We start from the raw sequence: 20145 nt of genomic DNA on the forward strand, positions 1-20145 counted from the left end.
GCGCCCATGACAACGTAGGTCACTCCCAGCGGGAAGGGCCCACTACCGTGCGGAAACTCACAGCAGAGGCCTGTGCCTCGCTGCAGCAGAGGGCCAGGGACGAGGTGGACGGGTCAGAGAGGGAAGACCGTCTGCTGGTTGGTCCGGCTACTTTTCCTGGCACGCCGCCTACAGCCTACACACGCATGGAAAAGGCCAACATTGCCCCCGAGGACCACATCTCGGCAACATTCTGCAGCGTTAATTGTGACGGTCACCCAGTGGGCACTTAAAATGAGTGAGGCCCATTTGTCCCTGAGCAAAGCGATTTCCTTTTGTTTCTTAAAAAAAAAAAGAAAAAAGAAAAAGTTTTTCAAGGACTTCCGGTTGAAGGTGACTCTCACGCTTCCAAACCAAATGATATATTTTACTCCTGTTATTTTCTGCTCAGCTTGATGGGTGAGAATTATCAAGTCTCCCTGTGCTTTGACTCATAATTCTGATACATTTTTTTCCCTACAGGCAAAACACAGTTTTCGTGTGTATGGTTAGGTTTGAGTCAGAGGGTGTGACTGTGAGAGCTGCTTCGTCTCATGAAATCATAACATATGTTTCTAATAACCTGATTTAATAGTAACGCTCGTTGAGTGGATTTAAGTGGAACTTACTTCTTCAGCTTGCATGCCCTCCCTGAGCAATTATGATTTCTCGGGGGCTTCTCCCAAAATTCTCGTCAGTAGCTCAGGAGTAATAATAATATATATATATATATATATATAAAACAACTTCAATTTAACAGAGAGTTGACGATATACACTTCAATTGCACCAACATTAACTGAAGACCGCTATCCGCCAATGATCCCATCAGGTATTATTTACGGGATTGCAAGCATTCATGAAACTGTTTCCACCTGACTGAATAATGTCACCCCGCATCCATAAGGTGGCCTAATAGTTGCAGAATACTTTTATATAGTCGCCATCTAATTTAAATGTCATCACAGAACCTGTGAAGTATTACTATTAAGTGTGAAGGCCTGTCCAAATTAGGTCTCTTCCCTTTCTACACCAAACCGTCCTTTAATTATTTTAAGTATAAAACACCTTGGGTAGTGACATTTTTTTCTTTGTTCTGATATGTTTTTATTAGAATTGTGTACAGTTGTAATCCTTCTATCATATCTATTATATACAGTGATAATTCAAGTGTCTGAGACTCTGGTAACTAACTGACAAATTCTAATGCTGGGCTCAGAATATGATTTAAAAAAACACACGCCTGACCAGGTGGTGGCACAGTGGATAGAGCGTCGGGACTGGGACGCTAAGGACCCAGGTTCGAGACCCTGAGGTCGCCAGCTTGAGCACGGGTTCATCTGGTTTAAGCAAGGGGTCACTGACTTGGCTGTAAACCTCTCCCCCCCTCCCCCCCCCCCCGCTGTCTAGGCACATATGAGAAAGCAGTAAATGAACAACTAAGGTGCCGCAACGAAGAATTGATGCTTCTCACCTCTCTCCCTTTCTGTCTGTCTGTCCCTATCTCTCTCTCTCTCTCTCTCTCTCTCTCTCTCTCTCTCTCTCTCACACACACACACACACACACACACAGCCACTGAGTTTCTCTTGGGAAATTTAGATTCGGGCCATCATCTGACAATTGGGAAATGTGAGCAATCTAGCTGTAAGATGACGTTCCTTTTGTTGATGTTTGCCCCGTCACTATGTGACATGGGACTTCCCTCTGCACTCGACGCTCTCTGGAGATGGGCCCTCGCAGCTGACCTTGCCCTGTGCCCTGGTCAGTGTTCTGGACTCAGCCTACCAATCCCAGCTCTTTACCCCCAGCCTGAGTGGACTCGCAGAAAAACACCCCTTGCACCTTCCCAAAAATGTCATGATCCACTGACACCAGGGTGCCCCTTCTGCCATGGTCATGCTCAAACCCTTCTGGTGGCCAGGACAACACCATGACCGCCACGCCAATGGCCCCCCCAACCCTAGTGACATCTTAATATCAAGTCTTCCTGTGCATGACCCTGGTGTCTTTCCATTTATTTAGGTTTCCTTTGGTGTTGTTCAGCAACGTGGTGTGATTTCCGATGGACGAGTCTTTCACCTCCTTGGTTAAATTTGTTCCCAGGCGGCAATGAGGGGTACCTTTTGTAACCCAGAAAACAGAGTCAAGTTCCAGTTTTCATACACATGTTATTCTCTGTCCGAGTCCCGGGAGGCCTACACTGTTTCCAAACCTCTGTGTGTGAACATCGGCACAAAGGTGGCCCCGAGCTGGTGGTGATGCTCAGAGGCCCCTGGGAACAAGGTCAAGTCACCGATGCCCAATTCCCTGACTCGAGATGGAGTGACGGGGTCGTGTGACAACTCTGTACTCGGTTCTGAGGAACGGCCGGCCTGTTTTCCGTCAGTACGGTTTAACATTCCCACTAGCAACAAACCAAGGTCTGCTTCCCCTCCCGCCTTGCTGTCCCTTGTCAGGCGCCCGTTTTTAATATCTTATTAGAGTCATCCTAGGGGATGTGAGGTGGCATTTCATTGGATAGTTTGTTTTGTTTTTTCTGGTCAAATATACAAGAGACAGAAATGACCCTGGGGACCCTTTCTCAGTGTGTAACTGCGGGGCATTCTGTACATTCACATTGTTGTGCAACCATCATCCACCCCAGAACCCTCTCCCCTCCCCCGTTGGAAACTGTCCTTGTCCCCCTTCCTGCAGCCCCTGGCCACCACCGCGGGACTTTCTGTGTCTGTGACTGTGACGACTCTAGACCTCAGGTAAGTAGACTCCCACGGGATCTGTCCTTTTGTGACCGGCTACATCCCTCAGCATCATGTGACCGAATTACCTACCTTTTTTAAAACACCCCCTTCTGTTCTTCCATCCATGCACTTGGGAGGGACACGGGTTATTTCTGCCATTTGTCCGCTGTGAATAATGCTGCTGCTATAAACACAGGCATGCAGCTGTCTCTAAGACACCCAGGAGTGGAGCTGCTGGCTCTTGGAAGATCCTGTGATGGTTCTTCTAGGTGTGACTTTCGAGGTGCCCTCACACTGTTTCCCCCACAGTGGCTACAAAGTGTGCCTGGTGCGAGGAGAGTCCTCCGTGAACTTCTGCTGGAAGCATGAACTAATTACCGAATGAGTGAGGTGTCTCCAATGACAAGGGAACTGCCAGGCAGTTGGGATCTTGCCCTGGCATTTCCCAAAGCCTGCCATGGCCGCCCTGTGGAATTTCTAGATAGAGAACATTTCCAGGAAATACACTGGAGTACTCTAAGTCAGTTGTCCCTAAGCCCCCTGGGCTGTGGACTGGTACCAGTCCGTGGGCCATTTGGTACCGGTCTGCAGAGAAAGAATAAATAACTTACATTATTTCCATTTTATTTATATTTAAGTCTGAATGATGTTTTATTTTATTTTTTTAAATGACCAGATTCCCTCTGTTCCATCTGAGACTCACTCTTGACGCTTGTCTCGGTCACGTGATACATTTATCCATCCCACCCTAAAGGCCGGTCCGTGAAAATATTTTCTGACAAGCTGGTCCGTGGCCCAAAAAAGGTTGGGGACCACTGCTCTAAGTGGTGCTGATGCTGGGATAAGAGCAGGAGGGGAAAGCAGCTTTGGCCTCCTGCCGGCCAGCAGCGCCAGTGTTCTGAGGTCAGCCACTTGGTGGGATTCCCCGCCCCTTGTTCATCCCCAGGCCATCCCATTAAATTGGAAAATAAATCCCATCCCTGCGAAGGTGTTGGCTGATAAAGGCTAGAGCTATTGCCCCGACAAGAGGAATTTGCATTTTAATAGCTCGGCAAGCCCCCGGGGAGTCAGTATCTCTAACCATGAAATTTCAGGCACCAGGGAGGCTCTGCAGCGTCTGTTCTCCAAGCAGGTGGGGGTGGGGCACTCAGGTCTGCGTCAGGCTGTGGAGGCAGAGCCCACCGTTTCCCGGGAGCGCCAGACGTTGCCCCGTAACCCCTTCAGACTTCCTGACGCTCCTGGCTCTCCTTACTGTGTCCCCAGAGCCTTCTCCCCACACCCACCGGGCCACAGGGCAAGACACGGCTATCTAAACCCGCAAGTGTTCTCGGCGTTCCCGGGAAGCTGATCGTCAGGGATTTAAAAACCTGTCCTTGTGCAGAAGGGAGTGGAGATGATCTCGCAGGTCCTTAGACTCCTTGTGTGCCATTTGCCTTAGGCCCAAACTTTTGGCGTGGATCAAAAGCCCTTACTGCGCAGGAAATGTGGGTAAAAGACATCCGCGGTGCCTTGGGGACACTTTATTTATTTATATGTATTTTTATTGAATTCACTGCAGTGGCATTGGTTCATGAAATCATACAGGTTTCAGGTGCACGATTCTAGAATGCACCATCTGGATATTGTGTTGGTTGTTTACCACTCCATGTCCAGTTTACCCTCCTCTACCTCCCCCCACCCGCTTTCCCTCTGGTCATCACTACACTGTCGTCCGTGTCTATGAGGTTTTCAATTATTCCCTTAATTTGAGAAAAAGACAGAGAGAGAGAGAGAGAGAGAGAGAGAGAGAGAAGTATCAACTTGTTGCACTTAGTTGTGCACTCATTGATTGCTTCTCATATGTGCCCTGACTGGGGTCCAACTGTGACCTCTGGCCTGTGGAGATATGCTCTATGCACTGAGCCACCCTGCCAAGGCTATGAGATTTTAAAAATTTTCTTCTTTGCTTAATTTCTTCACCTTTTTTCACCCAGTCCTGCAGCCCACTTCCCCTCTAACAGCTGTCAACCTGCTCTCTGTTACATCCCAGCGAGATAGGCCACAGCAGACACAAAGTGAATTTTATACATTTTATTGCAGACCTGCACAGGGACTGCAGGCAACCCATGCAAGGGAGCACTGCAGCCCCCCAAACCTGTGCAGGGACTGCAGGCAACCCACGCCTCCGAAGAGACTGGAGCACTGCAGCCACGAGCTTCTAAAATGGCTCCTTTTTATAGGGTGGCTATCTAGGATGAGCAAGCATCATACAGAAGCTGATGTGGCTGTTAGTCATTGGCTAGGGAGGTCGTGCGCAGTTACGGCGGGGGGGGGGGTATTACTCAGTGGAGAATTTCAAACATAAACTTCTGATAAGGGTCTCTGACTCAATGCAGGATGTTGCTGAACTCTTTGTTCTCAGCGTCACAGGGACCTTGTACACTCTTGGCAGCCCCAGCATGTCAGTACTCCCTGAATCTAACACTCTCTATGAGTCTGTCACTATTTTGCTTGTTTGTTCATTAGACTCCACGTATGAGTGAAATCATATGGTACTTGTCTTGCTCTGCCTGGCTTATTTCAGTATATTTTCCAGGTCCATCCATGCTGTCGCAAAAGGTAAGATTTCCTTCTTTTTTCCTGCTGAGTAGTATTCCATTGTGTATATGTACCACAACTTTTTTTATCCACGCATCCACTGATGGACACTTGGACTGCTCCCAAACCCTGGCTATTGGTGCACTGGCAACGTTTGAGTCCGGCAGGCCCTGGTCCTGAGGTCTGGCTCGGGAAAGCCTGGAACTGTATACAGAAAAGCGGCGTCCTGGACCTCAGAACTGCGCCCTGGAGAGGCCGCCGCCGCCGTCACACCTGGGGCGGCGCGCTTGGAATGCCCCTCACCTGCGCTCCCGCGCGGCCGGGCGCTCTCGAGGGTCCCGCCCCTCCCGTCCCCGCAGGCGCGCGCCCACCCTGCGCCGGCCTCCGGCTCGGCCCCGCCCGGCCCTCAGACCCCTCCAGCGCCGCCGGCCGGGGAAGCGGGCGCTCTCGCCCTTGACCCACCGGCGGTGCGCACTCCCGTCCCCGGCCCCGCGACCACACCTGCGCCTCGGTCCGGCCCAGCGCGCGGCGGCGGGGCTCGCGCCCGTGCTCCACCGGGGAGCGCGCGGGGCCGAGCGGGGGAGGGCGCAGCGCGCGGCGGGCGGGCGGCCCTGCGGAGCGGCAGCGGCGGCATGGACACCGGCACCGGCGGCAGCAGGCGCCCGGCCCCCCGCGCGCGGCCGCCGCAGCCCCCGCGGCCCGCAGAGCGTCCGGCCCCGCGCGCGGCGCAACTTGCATGAGACGCGGGGGGCCGGGCGGCGCCGCAGGCGGGAGCGGGCGATGCCTCCGGCCGGCGGCCCCCGCGCCCCGCGCCCCGCGCCGCCCCACAACCCGTCCCGCCCGCGCGGGTGCCCGGGCCGCTCCCGCATCGTGCTGGCGCTCGGGGCCACGCAGATGGCGCTCGGCTGCCTCATCGTGGCCGTCAGCTTCGCGGCGCTGGCGCTGACCACCTCGGCGCGCGTCCGCCACTCCTGCCCCTTCTGGGCTGGCTTCTCGGTGAGTGTCCGCGAGTGGGGACTCCTCAACTCCGGCGCGGCCCCTCGGGGACGCCCCGCTGCCGCCCGGGCGTTTGTCCCCGGCCCTGTGGCCGCCTGTGGGTACTTTTCAACGAGGACAGCAGGCGCCCGCCCTGCGCCGGGGAACGTGGGTAGCGGGCAGTGGGCAGAGGCCGGACCCGCGGGGACCCTGCGCGCTGGGACCCACACCAGTGTCCGCGGCGGGCGGGCGGGGTCCTGCGGGCGCGCGCGCACTTGGCGGCGGGGACCCCGCGATTCCCGCGTCCTCTGGGTCTGCGTCCCGCGGACGGCGGGACTGGGATCTGAGACCCCCAGGGTGACCCCGCATCAGAGGACCCCCTGAGTGTGACTCCTGCGGGGGAGAAAAACCACCAGGAAATCTCTATGATGTGACTGCCCGCAGGCGTAGACCCTTCTGGTGGAAGTTGCCTTCCCCATCTTTATTGAGGCAGATGGACCCATGGAGACAGGACAGGTAGACTCCGCGCAGGTGTCTGTAAGCAGAGGCACTTGAGAACTCCCGTCATCTGTCACCACGTTTGGGTTTGGGGGCTGAATCACATCGTATCAGGCTTGAACACTCAATTTGGTGTGGTTTGATTCTACCTGGGGAGATCCAAAATCCAGATCAAGTCTTGGCGGTGACCTGTTCGTGGTGTGTTCTTAGAGTTTTGAATTTTAAAAAAAAGCAAACACAAATCCTGTCCACCCGTGTTTGTTGTTTTGTCTCTGGTGACTGGCCTTTGCTCTCTAAAGTTCATTGCGTGGCTATGAAAACGAGATCCCAGCCCCATCGACACCATACACCTGGATGGATCCAGGTGTAGTTGTTCATCCTAATGGGAGCGTTAATTTTCAAAGCTGCTTTCAGACCAAGGGTGAGTGTCGGAGAGCTGATTAGGGAAAAACCGAAGGAGTGGCCACAGTTGTGAGCGTCCAGATGCCAGGGAGGAGGCTGGAGGCAGGAATCTTGGGAGCCAGGACCCAGAGGCACCACACTATATATAGTCTCCGGGGTGTCTGTTGCCGTTTTGTTTTTTTAGCATTATTTAATATGCATGGTTTTCCTATCTGTTCGGTGGGCGCTGGGGTTTCTGTCTGCTGGGACCAGCCTACAGGCGGCAGACTGGTAAGTTAGTTTCACTTCTTGGCCTCTTGTCTTTGGTACTCTCAAAGGGCATAAAAAAAAACAAGCTGCCTTTTTTTTAAAAAAAAAATTGATTGATTTTTAGACAGACAGAGGGGAAGGGAGCGAGGGAGGAGAGAAACATTTATTTGTTGTTCCACTTAGTTGTACATTCACTGGTTGATCCTCGTGGCATTTCCAGAGGACGCGCTTTTAACCAGCTGAGCTAGCCAGCCAGGGCCCCAAACCACTGCCTTTTAATAGAAAACACGAAAGGGAAAACGTTCATTGGACATGGCGGGAAAAGCTATTTATGTGAACAATGTACATCTGCCCCATTTTGTGCTAAACTGTTCAGTAACAAGGGAAAGCACCAGTTCAGTTTGCCGCCCAATGTTACGACTCTCAGCAACTATTCGCTGAAGTGAGTCTAAGGTCCCGTGACTCACAGTGATCCCACGTGTACCCGCTGTGTGGGGACTTCCCCTGGGCTTTGGGGGCAACTGTGAACACAGCAGACTCTCACCTTTCAGAGATTTTAAGGTAACTTCTGCACTCAGACCACCTCCCGCTCATCCACCCTTACCTCCACTGTCTCCTGGGCTTGTTCTCGGGTTTTGAACATGATTTGCCACAAGCAGCTTTAAAATCCTTTCCAAAGAGTACGACCCCCCCCCCCCCACACACACACAGACACAAATTGTCTCTGCCCTTTGCAGAAACGATGGTTGGTTCCAGTTGTGTTGGAACAAGTTTTCGTGTTAGCATGGGTCTCCTGCCCTTCTGAGACCTGGAAACCCCTAGCAAGGATACTTTTCATTGAATCTGCTCTGTAGGGATTAGAGTTCCCCTCTGGCTTCTTTGTGGCTTCTGAAGTGGGGTGGCTGTTGAACAATCTCTAGGTGTCTAGCCTTCTCTGTGGTTGGTAGGAGGTGAAGAACCATTGGAGGAACGACTCTCCTCTGTTTACAAGAAAACACCACCTGGGGAGAACAGCACAGGGGCTTCTGGGCAAGATGGCAGCGTCAGTCAACACAGCGCTCGCCTCCTCGACAACCACATCAGAGTGACGTGGAAACTGCAGAACAGCCATCATTTAGAGCCCCATAAAACCTGGCTGAACGGAAGTCCTACGACTAGGAAATTAAAGAAGAAGCCACACTGACACCCGTGGGGGGTAGAGAGAGGGAAAGGGGCTGTCCCACACCCGCCTGTGGCTGATAGAAAATCTTCACTGCAGCCTGACCAGGCGGTGGCGCCGTGGAGAGAGCGTTGGACTGGGATGCAGAGGACCCAGGTTCAAAACCTGGAGGTCATCTACCTGAGCACCGGCTCATCCGGGCTTGAGCGTGGGGTCGCTGGCTTGAGCGTGGGATCATAGACATGACCCCATGGCCCCTGATTGAGCCCGAAGGTCGCTGGCTTGAGCAAGGGGTCACTCGTTCTGCTGTAGCCCCCGAGCCAAGGCACATATGAGAAAGCAGTCAGTGAACAACTAAGGAGCTGCAACAAAGACTTGATGCTTCTCATCTCTCTCCCTTCCTGTCTGTCCCTCCCTCACTTTGGCTCTGTCTCTCTCTCTCTACCCCCCTCTTTCTCTGTCCCGCCCCCCAAAATCTTGGCTGCAGAGGTCCCCCCTGAGGAGTGTGGGGGGGTGCTGGTCCCAGTTCCCACACCAGGCCCCCCATCCCAGGATTCCAGTGCCAGGAAGACAAGTCCCCCTAACTTCTGGCTATAAATACCAGTGAGGTTTGAGGCAGTACCATCATTGTCTTTTTAATAGAAAAAATACCAGTATACTTTTATTTTTAAATTTTTCCAACGATTTGAGAGACAGAGAGAGGAAAAGGGGGTGGGGGGAGAGAGACAGAGAGCAACATTGATTTGTTGTTCCACTTATCCATGCATTTATTGGTTGATTCTTGTATGTGCCCTGACTGGGGATTGAACCCACAACCTTGGTGTATTGGGATGGCACTCTAACATAGCCGGCCAGGGCTCAGTCAGGGTTCTTAGTTGCAGAAAACAGTCCAGCTGAGCCAATTTCATGAAACCCCGTGGAGCCAGGACCAGGGCCAAGACCCCAGCACAGGGATACGACAAGGGAAGGTCGCTCTGAAACCACCACTCAGCACGGACCCCCTCCCCTCCAGCCTGCTGAGGACCTGGTGCCTCTGTGGCCTCAGGAAGCTGGCCACCTCATCCCCTTGGGTACCGGGTCCCACGAGGCCCACGGATAGGCACGGTAGTCACCAGCCCGAGCCCTGGCCTCAGGGAAGGCTAGATGGGGATGTTCTCCAGGTGCAAGACAGGTGTCCCAATGGTGCCGGTTAGCCGCAGGTTTGACAGAAGTACCTGCTGTGGAAATGTTCTCTGCTGGGGGTGTGTGGGGGGCAACTGAGATTTGGAGGGGGTGTCCAGTTGGAGAATGGATGGGACTGGAGTTGAGGAAATTCAGTCCACCACCCCCCGCCCCCAATCTCTCATTTTTATTCACTCTGAGTGGGGCAGGGGGCTGACTGTCTCTGACCTGTTTCCTCAGCTGTGAGAGAGGGCTCAGGAAGTGTGGTGTTCTAGATCCTTCCGGCATGTGGAACGTCACTTAGGCTGGATTTGCTGCGTGAACGAGTGAATCTGTTCTGGGTTGGGCCTCGGAGAAAGACCAGTGAGCCAGAGTCATATAATCGAGGAGGGAGGGGAGGGCTGGTTAACTTTGGGCAATGATTTTGTTTCGCATTGGAGCTTGCTTACATGCTGGTGGTTTTAAAGTGCCGGAAAGCCTTTGGATTTTAGCTTTTTGAAGAAAAGTTCATTTATGGTGAGAACAAGAAGACTATAGTCGTAAACCTGTTATACGGTATTTAGTGTCTACGTACGGTTAACATGACAAGTTGTTTTCAGTGTTTTTTTATTATTTTTTATCAGTAATACTGAAGATTGAATTTTGCAATGCCCATATTTGACTAATTAAAAAAAAAGAGAATAGTTTGTATTCTACCTGTATTAAGAGAGTTAGCGTTGGGTTCAGAATGAAAAGTGGGGCCCTTAGCAACTTTTTTGTTGTGACATCAGTGACTGGGCTCAGCACATAATTGCTGGAGAATAAAACCTGTGACATGTCCTCTGTTATGAAGACCGCGTTCTGTTAGGCATCCTGTTTTTGGTAAAAAGAAATACTGTCGTAACTGTCTTATGTCATAACATACTTCCATAGACTAACCAGTGGTGGTTACATCGATAACTACACCTGTCTTCTTTAGTGTCACGGGCTTAAACTCTTCTCGTTCACAGTATAATCGTTTCTTTTATCTATGTTAGTCACTTTTTTTTAAAAGGATTTTACTTATTGATTTGAGAGAGAGAGAAGGGGGGAGGAGCAGGAAGCATCAACTCCCATATGTGCCTTGACCGGGCAAGCCCAGGGTTTTGAACTGGTGACCTCAGCGTTCCAGGTCGACGCTTTACCAGCTGTGCCACCACAGGTCAGGCTGTTTTCTCTTGATCTCTTTTGACCGTGGGCGTGGGCATGGGCTGCCTTTTTCAGGACATGTCTCCTCTCCACGCTCGGGTTCTTGCCATTTAATATCCTCTCAGGATGGATGGCATCATTTTGGGGCATGTTGAAAACGACGGCTGCATTTTCTCTTGGGGTTTCACCTCTGACGTTGGCATTTCCCCAGAATTGCGCGAGGTGCCTGCGGAGACTTAAACAGCTACTCTTGGAAGTCAGCTGGCGCTTTAGACCGAGAATGACATCGGCCATTCTCATCAGCCCGTCCCCGCTGTGACCATTCCACACCCTCTCAGAAGATTCCGTGGCTGTACCTTGCTTTAAACCTTGCCGCTTACTCGTGTAGGAGGTGGTCTTCCTTCCACACAATAATATGTTGGTTTAGTTCTGTATCTACTAGGGATAAATTCTATGGGCAGTCTCTCCTTTTTTCTTTTTCTTTTTTAAGTCGTATATGCCAGCTCTGAAGAGCACATGGCTAGCAAGCCCACTCTCCTTTCTGCCTAACTGCACATTATTCCTGCAGAATAGACTTCAGATGAACTTGCAGGTTTTAGCAAACACGGGTCATTTCTGGGGTATTTTTTTTTCTTTTGGTCAGCAGTGGTGTTTTCTGAATCCATTCATTTCTTTTCTTTTCTTTCTTTTTTTTTTTTTTTTTTTTTGTATTTTTCTGAAGCTCGAAACAGAGAGGCAGTCAGACAGACTCCTGCATGCGCCCGACCAGGATCCACCCAGCACTCCCACCGGGGGCGACACTCTGCCCATCCAGGGCATCGCTCTGTTGCAATCAGAGCCATTCTAGCGCCTGAGGCAGAGGCCACGGAGCCATCTCCAGCGCCTGGGCCAACCCTCCTCCAATGGAGCCCTGGCTGCGGGAGGGGAAGAGACAGAGAGGAAAGAGAGGGGGGAGGGGTGGAGAAGCAGATGGGCACTTCCCCTGTGTGCCCTGGCCAGGAATCGAACCCGGGACTCCTGCACGCCAGGCTGACGCTCTACCACTGAGCCAACTAGAAAGGGCCTCCGTTCATTTCTTTAGGTCCCAGTGTCATGACGTAAATGCAGAGCAGCCCTCCATACTGTGGGGTTCACATCGTAAAGGGGATGTCGCAGACGGCCCCTTAAGTCCCTCGGTCCTCCCCAGGTCAGCCCTGACCTCGGAGCCAGGGTGTCCTGGACCTCCCAGGAGTTGTCAAGATGAAAGGTGGTTGTTTCTCCACGTGGGCCTGCTTCCCGAGGATCAGACACTTCCACCGTGAAATTCTGCATGGCTTTACGTTCTCATGGTCTCAGGTCCAGCATTTGGAATGACCATGAGAGCCCAGCTGGAAAAGGCAGTAGGTGTTGAAAATATATATGTTCACTGAATAAATACTTGGTAGAGAGAATCACCTGTTCCCCCCCCTCGCCTCCCCACCTCCCAGCTCACGGATGTAGGATTTGCAAAGGCGGGGAGGGGGGCGGTTGATAAAGGACCCCTGCGGGTAAGAAGAAAATCTCGAGGGAGGCTAACACACACCCAGCCTGGGGCAGAGCTTCACCTATGTAACCCTTCTCCTACGAGAGGAGTTTAGACAGGTTCAGTTTTATTTACGTATGCATTTTTGCTACTTGAAACACAAAAATAGGGTTTTCTTCTTTTCTTAATTAAAAAAAAAATGTGATTGATTGATTGATTTTTAGAGAGGAAGGGAGAGAGAAACAGAAACGTTGATGTGTTTCTCTATGTGCTCTGACCAGGGATCGAACCGGCGATCTCTGTGCTTCGGGATGATGCTCAAACCCACTGAGCTACCCGGCCGGGGCAGACCTGTGCTGTTCGGATGTGGGTGTGTGTAAATAAGTGAATTACGAAAGCTCCATGGCACAGGGGTTTCTGTGGTGGGACTGCGTCTCCTACTTCTTAGGGTGACCGCTCTCTGTCATCACGAGGCTATCGGATGGACTTGATTTGACGCCAGTGGATGAGTGCCCCAAGGAAGTGTCAGCTGGCTCGCTTCCAGGGCCCTGTTGTCACATCTTTATTTTGGGGCTCCTCCACCGTTTGAAACCAGCTCGTTATCTCTGAAGCAGGCACAGGGCCATTGTTCCATATGGCCACGACCAGAGGCACTGTCCCCACTGGGGGACAAGCCACCTGAAAGAGGAGTGTCACCTCGCCAGCTCGGAAGGACATGTGGCATCTCGTTCAACTCACCCCCCTCCTTTATTTATTTATTTATTTTGGCTAGCTGTTGACATTGTGATGGTTGCTTCTTACTTCGAAGGAGGTGCTTTACCCACCTCGATGGGACTTGCACGAACTGGACCTTCCGATGTTGTGTACAGATGACGTTACTGACCTGAGGTGCTCCCCACTGTGGGCTCTCTGCTCCCCGAGGGAGGAGTTCACCAGGAGGGGGTTCCGGTATCTGTCTTCTTCCAGAACAGCACCTAGAGCAGGGGTCCCCAAACTACGGCCCGTGGGCCACATGCGGCCCCCTGAGACCATTTATCCGGCCTGCCACACTTCCGGAAGGGGCACCTCTTTCATTGGTGGTCAGTGAGAGGAGTAAAGTACGGTGTCACTCACGTACAGTACTACTTCCAGTGACATGGGACGTATGCGTCACGGCTCCGGAAGTGCATCCTATCACTTGTTAGGGCTAGCAGTGACAAATATGGATCTGGACATTGACCATCTCATTAGCCAAAAGCAGGACCATAGTTCCCATTGAAATACTGGTCAGTTTGTTGATTTAAATTTACTTGTTCTTTATTTTAAATATTGTATTTGTTCCTGTTTTGTTTTTTTACTTTAAAATAAGGTATGTGCAGTGTGCATGGGGATTTGTTCATAGTTTTTTTTTTATAGTCCGGCCCTCCAACGGTCTGAGGGACAGTGAACTACCCCCCTGTGTAAAAAGTTTGGGGACCCCTGACCTAGAGCGTAGGCTGAGCTCAGCAAATAGCTGTTAAACGAGGGGTCCGTCCCTCTGGCAGGGCTGACCCATGGGCTGCAGGGTCGCGGTCAGGATGCACGGTCGTTCCCATTGGTCCTGGCTGGTTCTGAGCCTGGGGTCTTTCCATCTGACCTGTGAGACCCCTCCGTGCTCCCCTCCCCCAAGTGCAGCGTTATATCGTACACCTGGAATTTTAATTTTACCTCTTGCATCCAAGCTTGAACAATTCTCGTCTTTCGGTGTGTAGCGTACACCTTTGCTCTACTCCCAGCCTGTTAAATCTACCCCTTCGGAAACATTTGGGTTTAATAATGACGGAATGGATGAGCTCGTGTGCAACATCACGAACTCAGCTAAACTTGTTCTTTTAGGTATTGCGAAAAAAATTTTCTTTTAATTCATGACTCAAGGGTGTTGGCACTGGCCGTTTGGCTCAGTGGTAGAGCGTTGGCCCGGTGTGCAGACGTCTCTTGTTCGATCCCTGGTCAGGGCACACAGGAGAAGCACCCATCTGCTTCTCCACCCTTCCCCGTCTCCTTTCTCTCTGTCTCTCTCTTCTTCTCCTGCAGCCAAGGCTCCATGGGAGCAAAGTTGGCGGGGGCGCTGGGGATGGCTCCTTGGCCTCTGCCCCAGGCGCTGGAGTGGCTCTGGTCGCAACGAAGCAACGCCCCAGATGGGCAGAGCATCGCCCCCTGGTGGGCATGCTGGGTGGATCTGGTTGAGCGCATGTGGGAGTCTGTCTCTCTGCCTCCCCACTTCTCACTTCAGAAAAATAAAAAAAAAACATCCTCCAAATCAAGGCTTTCCCCATCACTCTGTGTTTCCCCCTGTGGTGGTCTGGTCTTTCTTTCCCCTGGATCGCTCAGTCCCTCCTCTGTGCTCCATTTACTTACTTAGGAGGTCTCCTCCTTCTAGAACGTACACCCCAGGAGGGCAAGCTTGTGTAGTTTACCGTTCCTCCAGACCAGTGCTGACCACCCGTCTTGATAAACAGGTCGATTACGTGAGTGTGCCCCAAATCTCGGCACAGCCAGACCTTGGAGACGAGGACGGGGCCCCAGGAGATGCTCCGGGTGGTGGCTGAGTGTCTGCTCTAAGCTGGGGACTTGGGTTCGGGGAGGGAGGCTGCTTGTGGCATAGGGACAGACAGGCAGGATCCGGAAGGGGTGCCGTTTGCTGGTCAACTGGACCCGATTCACCGTGTCCGAATGAATGACTGTTTAAAAGTCTTGCAAAGTGAGAATGTCCTGGTCAGCTGGGTGGACTCCCCTCCCCTCTCTCATGGAGACCTGGCTTTTGCAGAGGGGAGAGCACCAGCCTGCATTCTGGTGCTTCTTGCTTGATGGTCATGGAGATGGGTGGCTTTCAAATGAGGGTGTGTGGAACCTTAGGGTTGTCTGTTCCTTTTCAAACAGAGCCATTCAGTGTCAGCGGCTCTGCGGTTTGATGTTCAGCCCAAGCGTCCACTATGCAGAGGGCCCTGTCCCATGTGGTTTGCAGGGCCCAGAGTACCAGGCATTCTGAGGGAGGCGGCATAGGTGTCTGCCGTTGGCCCCTTTTACACCCGAGTCATTCAGAGCAGGTGGCCCCAAGAGGCTTGCTTCTGCCCTTTTCAAAGGTCAGGGAGAGCAGCCCGAAAGGAAGGCACTGCACAGAAAAAACAGCTTTTCTTGACGGTTCGGTACTCAAGGCTGAGACTGCACGCAGAAGGAAATGTTGAAAGAGGGGATTTGAAGAGGAAAATCTCCTAGCAGATGAAACGTGGCTGACTTTTTAAAGAGCCTGACTTGAGATGTCAGAAGAGGCTCCTCGGGCGGCTGTTCCCTGCAGCATTTAGGAAAGGTGCCTGGGCTCACCCTGTGTGTGAGAAACAGCAGCGGCTTCGAGAGCCAAGAGCTCGCTCATGGGTGCAAGTGTGACCGGACATGGTCATTACAGAGGGAGGGCAGGTGTCCTCGTCGGCCCAGGTGGCCATAAATAACCCCAGACGGGGGAGTTTAAATAACACACGTTTCTCTCTCCCAGTTCTGGAGGCTGGAAGTCAAGATCAGTTCCCGGTGTGGGCTCTCTTTCTGGCTTGCAGATGGCCACATGTGTGCCTTATGCCCACATGGGAGAGAGAGAGAGAGAGAGAGAAAGATAGAAAGAGAGAGAGAAAGAGAGAGAGACACACATAGAGAGACAGAGATCTCTGGTCTCTTCCTCATCTGATTAGGGTGCTAATCCCATCATGGGCCCCACCCCCATGACCTGATCTGACCCCAACCACCCTCTGATACCATGACACCGGGCATTAGGGCTTCAACATGTGAAATTTTTGTGTGTGGGATGGGGACACAATTCAGTCCAGAGCAGAGGGGGGTGGTAATCACGGAAGGCAGAGACGGAGAATTTCTTGTGTGCCTGCCTGGGTGTGATTACCGAGGCTTGCTTTTGTCTTCAGTGAAGTTGAAAACGTTTCCATTTCTCTCTCTCTCTTTTTTTTCTTTTTTAATTTTTCTGTTGAGAGAGCATCAGCTCATTGTTCCGTGTAGTTGTTCCATTTAGCTGTGCACTCACTGATTGCTTCTCGTACGTGCCCTGACCGGGGGTCGAACCTGCGACCTTGGTGGGTTTTACCCACTGAGCCACTCAGCCAGGGCCACTTCTCTCTCTTATATATATATATTTTTAAATTTATTTATTTATCTCTCTTTAAAGCAGTAAGCACAGACTTGTTAGATGCTCCATATTTGTTGGGTTCCAAGACAGATGACAGTCTCACGGGCCTGAAGCATGTGCCGTGGGGGAAGAACCAGGATCCGTGGAGCTGCACTAGAAATGGACCTCATGGGCAGCGGCCACCTTAAGGTCATAAGAAACGCCAGATTCCTCATCTGATTGTTGGGATCCATTTGTACTCCTTGTGGAGGCCAAGAAGGTGACTGTTTTCCAACTTCCTCTCCAGGTTCTGTGGGACCCAACTCTTACGGCTCTTTTTAACAGAAAGACACAAATTTGGTTACAAAAGTGGGTATTTATTCGGAGTGAGAAAATAAATCACATGTCATAAATTTAAAAATGCTTAAGATGTACCCAGGCTATCATGCAATCCAGAAAAATAACATTTGGGAAAAAAATGTTTTTAAGAATTGCAGGGCTCTCCTGCATTCCATTTTTTTTTTTTTTTTTTTTTTTTTGCGTTGTGTTGTGTTGTTTGGTGCTCCTTGGTGCTTATTAATGGGGCAGTGATTTTATAATTTGGTTTTTTCTTGGCTCTCAAAGATTTTTTTTTTTTGTATTTTTCTGAAGTTGGAAACGGGGAGGCAGTCAGACAGACTCCTGCATGCGCCTAACCGGGATCCACCCAGCATGCCCACCAGGGGGCGATGCTCTGTTGCAACCAGAGCCATTCTAGCACCTGGGGCAGAGGCCACAGAGCCATCCTCAGCGCCCCGGGCAAACTTTGCTCAAGTGGAGCCTTGGCTGCGGGAGGGGAAGAGAGAGACAGAGAGGAAGGAGAGGGGGAGGGGTGGAGAAGCAGATGGGCGCTTCTCCTGTGTGCCTTGGCCGGGAATCAAACCCGGGACTTCCGCACACCAGGCCAACGCTCTACCACTGAGCCAACCAGCCAGGGCTGGTTCTGAAAGATTTGAAAAAAAAAAAATGTTTCCCCTCTCGTGTGGCTGATTAAAAAATGATTTCATTTAGTTTTTTATTGTTGAGGCATTATTCACATCACGTTCAGCATTTTATTTTATTTTTAACATTTCAGAGAACCTCTTCTTAAATTTTTATGTATTGATTTTAGCGAGAGAGGAGGGGAGAGAGAGAGAGAGACAGGAACATAGACCTGCTCCTGTGTGTGCCCCAACTGGGGATCGAACCAGCAACCTCTGTGCTTGCGGATGACACTCTTAACCAACTGAGCTCCATGGCCAGAGCACCGTTCAGCGTTTTAAAGTCTGCCACTCAGTAGTGGCTCTCAGCATATTCCAGGGTTGTGCCATCATCGTCCTGATCTAATTTCAGATCATTTTCATAACTCCAAAAAAGAAATCCTACACCCCTTCAGCAGGCACCTCCAGCTGCCGACGGCCAGTAATCTGCTTCCTGTTGCGATGTTTCATCTAAATGGAGCCTGATGGCGTGTGCCTTCTGTGTCTGGCCTCTGTGACTTAGCATGATGTTGTCAAGGTTCGTCCTTGTTATGGCTGAACCAGTATTTCCTTCCTTTTAATGGCTGGTGATATTCCGTTACGTGTTGTATAGCACAGTGTGTTCCACCATTTATTTGTTGATGGACATTTGCCTTGCCTCGACTTTTTGGCTGTTATGAAGAACTCTTGCTGTAAGCATCAGTGTACTTTTTGGGTCCAGAATTTCTGTTCGTTTCTTTTTATATCTTCTCCCTTTTATATGAGGCATTGTTCTGGGACTCTCCTTGACTTCCTTAGTCACGGTTTCCTTCCGTTCTTTGACATTCGACACTGGCTTCAAGTGTTTGCCTAGTAAGTCTAACATCTGTGCTTTATCAGAGACAGTTTTTATATTTGATCACCTATTTTTTTTCCCCCCTGTGTCGGATCTTACATTTTTGTTCCTTTCTATGCCTCACTAAATGTTCATTGAAGAGGGGACATTTTTCATGGTGCTGTGTCTTATCTCTGCTGGTCACATCCTCTGCTCCCACCGGGGTTTGTCGTCGTAGCGACCGTGATAGCTGTTCTTTGTTTTGTCGTTTTCTTTTTTTTATTTTCTTTTTTCTTTTTCTTTTTATTATTTATTTTTTACAGAGACAAAGAGTGAGTCAGAGAGAGGGATAGACAGGGACAGACAGGAACGGAGAGAGATGAGAAGCATCAATCATTAGTTTTTCATTGCGCATTGCAACACCTTAGTTGTTCATTGATTGCTTTCTCATATGTGCCTTGACCATGGGCCTTCAGCAGACCGAGCAACCCCTTGCTGGAGCCAGCAACCTTGGGTTCAAGCTGGTGGGATTTTTGCTCAAACCAGATGAGCCCGCGCTCAAGCTGGCGACCTCAGGGTCTCGAACCTGGGTCCTCTGCATCCCAGTCCGACGCTCTATCCACTGCGCCACCGCCTGGTCAGGCTGTTTTGTCGTTTTCTTGAATGGATTTGGCAATGTCTGTATTTCTTACTGTGTGTGGCCACTAAAATGTCTTGGTTTATTGCAGTGATTAGACAGACGTTTCCTTAGATACCTGGAACTAAGAGAGTGTCCCGGTCCGTCCAAGGGGCCTTCAATAACCAGGCAGGCAGGTGCCCGCTCTGCCTTAGCCTTCCTTCCCTGCTCGTGTAGAGCCTCAAGGTCAAGCCAGAGATGAATGTCCACTCCCTTCTCGGGTGTCCCTTGAGCACGCACACAACTCTGTGCATGTGTGCGGACTTCAGCATTCCCAGGAATACTTACTTCAGAACTTATTGTTGCTCTGACGGCGTTTCATTCCCTGGACTTTCATCCCAAGCTTTCTGGGTAGCATATTGTCCGCCCAAACTGATACATCTCATCACCCCAGGAAGTGGAGAATCAAGTGGTCACCCGGACATGTTTGGACAAACATCCCTGGGTCGTAGCTTTCACACTGTCCCTGTCAGAGGACCTAAAAATAAGCCTCTTGATCAGGTCTTGCGGGGAGCCCCAGACATGTCCCGAGAAATGATGACATTTCCTCATGTAGGCTCTTTTCTGCCTCCTCTGAGGTTGTGACTATGGCTGTCCCCTGACGAGGCGACCCCTGGGAAGGGCAAGGCTTACTGTGCCGAGACTCAGGCATTTTTCTTGAACGAACACTCCCTGTGTTGCCATCCATCTTTGATCGTGTTTAGAGTTCCTGAAAAGCGGATTCTGACCGTTTTTACAGTTTTCCTGTGGTTTTTACTGCGCGGTAGAATTCTGCAGCTCTTTAGTTTGGTATTTTTATAGACATCACTTTAAAAAATATATATTTTTTATTTCATTGATTTTAGAGAGAGAGGAAGGGAGGGAGAGAGAGAAGCAGCGATCTGTTGTTCCACTTATTCATGCATTCATTGGTTGACCCTTGTATATACCCTGACCAGGGCTCGAACCTGCAGCCTTGGCATATTGGGACGACACTCTAACCAGCTGAGCTACCCGGCCAGGGCTGTTGACATCACTTCTTAAGTTTTCTTTTTTCTCTCTAATAACCTAGAAAAGTTTATGTCAGCAGATTTAAGATAATTGTCAAGT

General features: G+C 50.9%; 1 protein-coding gene and 1 pseudogene across 1 annotated transcript in view; one reads left to right on the top strand and one right to left on the bottom strand.

The window, feature by feature from the left end:
- Nucleotides 1–1627: 1627 nt before the first annotated feature.
- LOC136311152 (acylphosphatase-1 pseudogene) lies at nt 1628–1950 on the bottom strand (annotated as a pseudogene).
- A 4163-nt stretch (nt 1951–6113) lies between these two features.
- The window catches only part of ENTREP2 (endosomal transmembrane epsin interactor 2), a 103012-nt gene continuing 88980 nt past the window's right edge, over nt 6114–20145 (top strand). The window contains exon 1 of the mRNA XM_066238510.1: nt 6114–6329. Within this exon, the coding sequence (XP_066094607.1) occupies nt 6114–6329 (216 nt within the window). The remainder of the gene's footprint in view (nt 6330–20145) is intronic.

The sequence above is a fragment of the Saccopteryx bilineata genome, chromosome 7 (assembly GCF_036850765.1).
Source record: "Saccopteryx bilineata isolate mSacBil1 chromosome 7, mSacBil1_pri_phased_curated, whole genome shotgun sequence".
Taxonomy (NCBI): Eukaryota; Metazoa; Chordata; class Mammalia; order Chiroptera; family Emballonuridae; genus Saccopteryx; species Saccopteryx bilineata.